Source organism: Anopheles darlingi, chromosome 2 (assembly GCF_943734745.1).
Source record: "Anopheles darlingi chromosome 2, idAnoDarlMG_H_01, whole genome shotgun sequence".
In the NCBI taxonomy this organism is placed as follows: domain Eukaryota; kingdom Metazoa; phylum Arthropoda; class Insecta; order Diptera; family Culicidae; genus Anopheles; species Anopheles darlingi.
In genome coordinates, this window is record NC_064874.1 from 13,596,772 (window position 1) to 13,604,271 (window position 7,500).

Sequence of the window (7,500 nt, forward strand, 5' to 3'; positions counted from 1 at the left end):
GTTGAGTCGTTAAATATGAAATTATCAACAAAAAAAAAACGGGAAACGCACCGAACAGCATATCGAGTAGGGGAGAGGGAACGTTAAAGAAGGGGTTTAACCTGGGCGTTAATGTTACTTGTAAATGGTTGGTTAACAGCGCCAGCGCCAGCACGGGACCGAACAATCCAACCGAAACCCGGTTGCAAGTGATCGACAGTTGAGTGATCGAAGTAGCCGATGGTGACCCGATGGGTGGTGTGGAAGGAGAAAGAGAGGGGACGATAGAAATGAAAATAAATTACAAGTGAAAATTGAAAAGTAAATATGAAAGCATCTGTGCAGAACGCGCGTATTTCTTTCGTACCATGCAAGTGCAAAAAGAATGTGAAAGAACTGTTCTCTGCTCGTGTTGTGATACAACATTTAAATGTTACAAAATATGAACTTCACTGCTTCGAAAGCGGAGGGCATTCGCTCGATAAAACTCTCTCAAACGATGTCCTCCTTGTGTTGTGTTGTTAGGCAAAACATTTTTTTTGTTGTTGTTTAAGTTGGACGATAATACATTCCCAGTATTGTCTATGGCTTCATCACCGTCAGTTCCACGCTTTTCGCCGTCCACTGTTCACCATCCAATTAAAAATATAGTACATCGAACGCATAGAACGGGGATGAAGTTGGAAAAAAGCGATCTACTTAGGCCACTCGTCAACCGGAACTCGTCGAAATGTGTGTCTTAGTCATTCCTTGGGAATTCTTCGTTTCTGTCATTGAAATTCGTTGTCCTAGCACTCTAGTCTTTGTTCCAAATGGGGGGTAACTAGAGCGGGGATACGGTCACCTCCTTCCAAATGCCGTTTCCCCGCGTGCGTTTAAAGCTAAAATTTGTCCTTCCACGGCGACCCTTTTTCCTTATTCTTATCACAGTTAAAACATCCTTCAAATACTTTATCTATCATACACGCATCTCCCGGATTCTGGCGGCACACACACACACAATCACACACACACACAGATGTGGGCACGAGAACAATTAGAAGTCAAATATTTCGGTGCCCGAATTGGAGGAACGTTCCATCAGCATCAGCACCTGGACGGTGGTGGCCGATGATCGCTTACGTCCACTGCTACCGCCGCCGGTCGCACTTCCACCACCACCGGACACTCCACGTTCACCGGTGTTGGCACCGTTGTTGCTAGCTCCACCGAAAGAAAGGAACCGTGCGCCCGCTGTGCTCGTCGGGTTGCTTGGATCGAGCACAACGAGGGCCGTCATTTCGAGCGGAATGTCTCGATCATCACGCTCCTGGTCGATGCTCGTGATGATCGTAGAAGGCGACGATGGAAGCGAAGGAACTCGCAGCGATCCCTGTCGATGATGGTGATGATGATGATGATGGTGGTGGTTGTTGCTGTTCGGTAGAAAACAGTGCCGATGGTTCCGATGATCCGTAACCGTACCGTCCGGGCCGGAGTGATACTCGGTGAAGGGTCGATGTCGGACCCGGAAGCTACCGACGGTGGTACGGCCACCGCCACCATCGGCATCGTCCACGGATCCTCCGTTGTACGTTTGCTATTTGAACTCGTACACCTTGGTGTTGGTCGATAAGCGTTCCTGGAAGGGAGGGCCCACCCCGGGAATTAGTCAATATCGTCTGTGAACCGATGAAAAACCCCACTTCCGGAGGGTACTTACCTTTCGCTGCATAATCCTTTTGCTGCCATTGTGTGTGAACTGGGCCATGCTGTTTCTGGTGATTTAGTGGAGAAGGAAGCAAAAGGAACGGTATAAAAAGAAACCCGATGAGAAAAAGGTTTTAGGAGTAATCAAATTGATTAATCAATCGATCCATATCCCAAAATGGACTCGAACTCGAGGCCATGCCACAAAGTACGTGTTAGAAATGTGGCTCTCTAAGCCACGGATTGTGTTTTTACTTCTAGCATTAATGATTGATAACCCGTCGTAAATATTGATTTGCTGCGAAGTGGCCAATGGTTGGTGGTCCCCCTCTCCAAGAGATCCCTTTTCTTAATGAACTTTCGAACGGCACGTTGTTTCGGTTTGTGTTTAGATAAACCATTTTAATGCTTTGATCCAGCGACGAAGTGGAACCGTTCGCTCATTAAACAAAGTTCGGGTAATTAACGGAAGAAGAAAAAGAACCTCCCCGGTGAGAAAAGGAAACGCTTGAGAGATGATGAAATCCACACCATTTCCATTGTTGGGTCCGATGAAGAGAAAGAATGGTTTGGAAGGATACACGGTACACACCGGTTGGAAAGGATTAACCGGTGCAGAGTCAGATTTCATACAAAACGGTGAAAATGACGCGATGGAATGGAAGGATGAGAGCTCCAACGGTGCCGTTGTCGAAGACAATAATGTCTGTAGAGAAAGAAAGGAGCAAAGCTGCTGCTATAGAGCGTTCGGTCGAGGAAAAAACCGTTCTTTGTTTGCTAGTAATCTCCCACTGGCCAGTTCCGGCATTTTGTGAAAAGCAAAAAAACAATCTCATTCTTTTCTCTACAACAAGCTTCACAATTCACGCTTCCTTCATCACTTTACGCGCCGAGCAGGCAGCCGAGCCGAGTTTCATTCAGCATCGAAAATCCGACGCAAATTGATGCTCACTAAATCATATTTTACTCTCTTCCCTTCGTCGCTTCACCATTGGGTAAGCGGGGGGAACCATCAACAGGAGTCCCTTTTGTAAGCGTTACTGTGCTGATGGTGTTTTTCCGTTCTTCGGTCGATTCTCGCGTTCCCATCGTCAGTCATTAAAACATCATTAGCTAGCCTTTTTCCGAGTCCAGGCTGGAAGTGCAATCCCTGGACGCATGGACACGCTGCTGTCTCTGTGCCGTACCGTGGCGAGCGCAGGTGTGAGTAATAATTTTATTTTTCCTTTCAGCGAGGAAATCCCCTTTTTTTGTACTGCATACTCCTTGAAATACCTTGAATCGATCGCCGAATCGTATCCGTTTAGCTCGGGATGCGTTCCGCATGGTAGTGTGTAGCAAAAGCGTGCCAGCTGAAATGTATAAAACCAACAGAATTAGTTTAAATCTAAGCATCTTAATTTCGGGAAATCACAACATCATGATCCTCAGTTTACGTAAAATGTAAAACAAAATGTAAAATGTTCCTTTACGTGTCGTTGTTATTTCAGCTTTGCAGCAGTTTTTGATTATTTTTCAGTGTCCGCGAAATTGGGCGAATGAGACGAAAGATGAATGCAAAAAAGTTTCTTCTTTGAGGGTAGTAATTGATAAGGAAATGGTCCATTCATCATTCCGAATTATTTTTCGTGAACCGGCATCAACTAAACGTCGGTTGCAGTTCAAAATTGTTGTTCTAAAGTTTAGCTTCGTGTGATTTCCACCTAGGTGGCGCTAATCGCGCACATCAGCGTTTATACGCTCAAGTTTGGGAGTTCTAAGATCCCAACTCCCGAACCTGAGCGTATAAACGAGCTGTTTGTTTTTGAAATTTGGAACGGCCGTTATTCGTCGCCAACCAAACGGACGAACGGATGCTCGTTGCTCTAAGGGTGCCATCAATTGAATAGATCAGAAAGAACCTGAATTGTGGAGCCCGGCCCCTTTTAAGATCCAAGGCTTTTCAGGAAGAACATTCCATATACATTACCTAATGAAACTAAATCTGTACTTCAGTTACTACTCCACATGTACATTTAACAAGACCAAACCACTATTCACACGTTCATCTTGTAAAGCTTTTTCTGAGATTTTCCATCTACATTTTGCGGCATTTACTACTCACCTGTTGCTTAAATTGTGCCGTTGTTAGCGTGTAAAGCACCGGGTTAAGGGCAGAATTGACGGGGAGCACCAGTACCGCAAGCCAGGCATACAGCGAAGGAGATATTTCATATCCTGCGTAGAAGAAAAAGGTAATTGATTTTTACAATTAGACCTAATTTAACTCCTAATTAATTATTTAATTTAACTCAATTTAACACTTCCACTTCATCGCTATTGTGGTTTCATCGGCTAGAAAAATACACATTTCGCTGACATGATTAATGAAGGATCGCTTTAACACCTACTCATGCTTCACGTGATGCCACATCGCAAACAATGAACTACACATCCATCATCACCTTTGATGTCACTGCGGTGTGTCCAGGGATCATTCCAAAAATGCTATCTTTCATCGAGCAGCATTTGGTGCCGAAACAATATTCTCTCTCTCTAGAGGAAGGAACGAATTCACTATCGCTTAATAAGGTCGTGTCGTAATTTTTGACGACATTTTGAAGGTTCAGGTCACGCATTTCCATCATTAATAACGTGACATTGGAACAGCATATGAACTTTGTGTGTTATGATCTCTGCCAATCGCCCAACAATAATCATTTTGACCTCGTTTTTCTTCAACCACCATCGATATTCGGTTGCGAATCTCCCGTACTAAACATGGCCTATGCTCAACTCGTAAAATACGGCAAATTATGTGTCTGTATGTTTACTGCCCATTCGCAACGAAAAGCGAACGCAACCGAGGGAAAGGAACGAAGGAAAAACAAAACAAAACAAAATAGAAAATATCTCCAGCGACACCGGCAGTGGAACTATTTTTGCTGGCCACAAGCCAAAAGTGTGCCACCGGAAACGTGACATATCATGTTTTGCCTAACGAGATGCGCCTAACAGTCCACCCAACCGCCCCGCGTACATTCGCACACATCAAACGGTCCAGCCGGCTACCCCTAAGCTCGTGTACGCCGAGGGCTCGTGTGGCATCAAAAACCCCAAACTACATACCATGGACACCACCACAACACCACAACCGCCGTCTGGTGTGGAGCACCACCGCCAGACGGGTCGTTTCGGTCGGTCGGTAATACGATCAACAGCCAGCCTCCATCGAAGATAGAAAAGTAAAATTTTCACGTAAAAATAGTTGAAATGAGCGAGCCAAGGAGCCCTTGGTGCGGTACCTCTGCTGTTCTTATGCTCATCCCTGTAACACGATAATAGGAGTAATGCCATTTTATTTATGGTTCGGCAGAGGGTCGCGCCCAAAAATAGGAGCAACCACGGAACGAGCAGCATCCAAACCTTACCGAATAAAACCGACGGCGCCGGTGTGAGAGTGGGATGTATAAGGATCAATTCACAACACGCGGCCAACCGTGGGCATACTAGTTTCTGTCGAGCGTCACTACCTTCTGGGCTTTGGACCTGGCAGCTTCCGAAAGGCAGTGTATAGATTGCCTTCTCGGCTATCGGTTTGTCAACTTCCGAGAACGCAAGATGAGCAGCCATACACCGTTACCGTGGTGGTAAGCATGACAAAATGCTTCCCCAAACCACAGCACCACCCAAATGGGAAGTGGGGTCAAATTATTCTCCTTTTTTGAGACCACGGAACCCTCCACTCCTTTCGCTGAATGAAGCTCAACCTCTCCAGTACTGGTCTTGAAGCATGAAAAATCACCAGCTCACCACCGGTTGACAGAACGGCGAGGTCGCCGAAAAGTCGAACGGATATGAACTCCATTTTGTATCGCCCAGGAGATACGGGTTTCCGTATTTTCTATTGTACAATGCTATGACATCAAACGAAACCACACAATTAAAAGACGCATATGGTGGACTCATTGAAGTGTGATGGAACGATTTGCGATTAATGCGATTGTGTGTGTTGCGATCGGGGTTGAAACGAGAAGCAATTCATGGTATGTCGTCTATTTCGTAAACGATTTGCATTTTATAAAATCCCAATGCGAGGGTTTTAATGCAGAAAATCCCTTAAATCCTGTCATTAATGACAGATGATATGTCTTACCGCAAATGCTTCAACCAATGCTTACTAGATGCTAACCTCAGTGAAACACGGTTTGATGAAGCGACCACAAAGTAAGCTTTGAAGCCTACACATTTCACCGCCATCTCGAATGTCATGCGAAATCCTCTCTTCTTCTTATGTTTCTTGCGTTCTTGTGGCCCCTGCGGCCTCCGTTCCAATTACATTCAAACTTAATGCTCCCTGAAACCGTGGGATGAAACGCAGATTAATCTGTTGTAAGCATGCTCCCGAATTTATGCGCTTTAAAATCCGTAATATGGCACCGATCACTTTAAAAATCGCCCCCAAAAACCAATGTAAGTTAACCTTTCCGGTATACAAATGTAAATCAAGGTTGTAGCTGAAAAATGTCACCAAATTATGTGCTACGTGCGTATGTTGCCCAGCGAAACAGTGAATATCATGCCACAATAATGCAATAATGATCAGATCAGCTCACTGTTCACTCGCGTTACACCAGCACACACGCCTGTACGTGTGTGTGTGAGCTGTCAGTGTGCTCGCAACCATCAACCACATCCGTCGTTCGCAGTCGTTGTTATGCAATTTAGAACCAGAAATGGTTTCCGGTTGTATTTCAAAGCCCCGTACGCTACGCTACGCTACCGTATACGGCGTACGGTGCCCCCTGGGAGGGGGAGGTGAAAAGCGCAGGAAAGTCTTTCCGCCTCGATTGCAATGAAATCAATTAAATGTAACTCCGTCATCGGTATCGGTTGTGGGAATTGGAGAGCAGAGACTGGAGACCGATGGAGCGATAAGAAAGACTTTCCTCGATTCGATGCGAGGAAAACCAATGAACATGCTTATGCATGAATGCATAGCGAAGGAGGTTTATGCTGTCGATAGCGACAATCACTCACAATACCACTCCCCGTTCGTACTTCAAGCGACCGTTGTTTACAGACCGTGCATCCAATTAGAAATGGCGTCGCTATCCGATAGCGTCGTTGGTGAACGCAACAATCGACCGCCAATAACAAAAATTAACATTCGAACCGCACACCACGACACACACACACACACACACACACAAATGTTTTGGTACGGCCCTGTTTTTGGGGCCGTTGTACAGGGAACTAACGCTATGGTTGGATTTTGTGGTGACAACCGGATTGACTCCGGCAAGCATGCAATTGGTGTTTACGTTTGTGGCCTTCTTGAATTAGATTGGTTCGTTGGTTCGCTGGCACGATGGTCTCAACCGTGGTCGATGGAAAACAATTCCACCCCTCGCAAAGCACTGCTCTACTCGACAGTGGACAGTGGCTGCATTTTCGGTTTTCGGTTTTTTTTCCTCAACGTTAGAAAATCGTCGCTTTTTGTCACCGTCGTCGTTCGTTGCTTCGGTTGATGAAGATTAAATTGCTCCCAGACGACACAACAGCAAAAAATCCGCCGCGGCGTTACAAGACAAAATGAATTAAATCTGTCTCCCCTGCTCGGTGGTTGGACACATTGACCAGGCCGTGGCTGCCCGAACAGAGATAGGAACTGTTCGCGGTTTTTGGAAAATTGTGGCATGTGGCTTTCTTCGCCTCAGACCGCCTCCAGATTGGCCTCAAGCCGGCTAGGCGAAGATGAAAATGAGTTTTCCATCAGAGTGAAATGAAAGTGGACAGGCTTTTCACGCGCGAGCCTAAAACTTTCGCGCAGAAAACACGACTTTCGCATCG

General features: G+C 45.8%; 2 protein-coding genes across 3 annotated transcripts in view; one reads left to right on the forward strand and one right to left on the reverse strand.

The window, feature by feature from the left end:
- LOC125950876 (uncharacterized) overlaps positions 1 to 281 on the forward strand; it is a 117,144-nt gene extending 116,863 nt beyond the window's left edge. For both annotated transcript variants that reach the window (XM_049679256.1, XM_049679255.1), the window contains one exon: positions 1 to 281. This exon is cut by the window's left edge and continues 3,598 nt beyond it. The gene's annotated coding sequence lies outside the window, so the exon portion shown is untranslated.
- Positions 282 to 1,467: 1,186 nt separating this feature from the next.
- Positions 1,468 to 7,500, reverse strand: part of LOC125950916 (relaxin receptor 2-like) — a 25,374-nt gene continuing 19,341 nt past the window's right edge. The window contains exons 19-22 of the mRNA XM_049679301.1: positions 3,773 to 3,885; positions 2,944 to 3,020; positions 1,682 to 1,736; positions 1,468 to 1,600 (exon numbers count right to left, since the gene is read on the reverse strand). Coding sequence (XP_049535258.1) covers positions 1,559 to 1,600; positions 1,682 to 1,736; positions 2,944 to 3,020; positions 3,773 to 3,885 — 287 coding nt within the window. The 3' untranslated portion in view covers positions 1,468 to 1,558. The remainder of the gene's footprint in view (positions 1,601 to 1,681; positions 1,737 to 2,943; positions 3,021 to 3,772; positions 3,886 to 7,500) is intronic.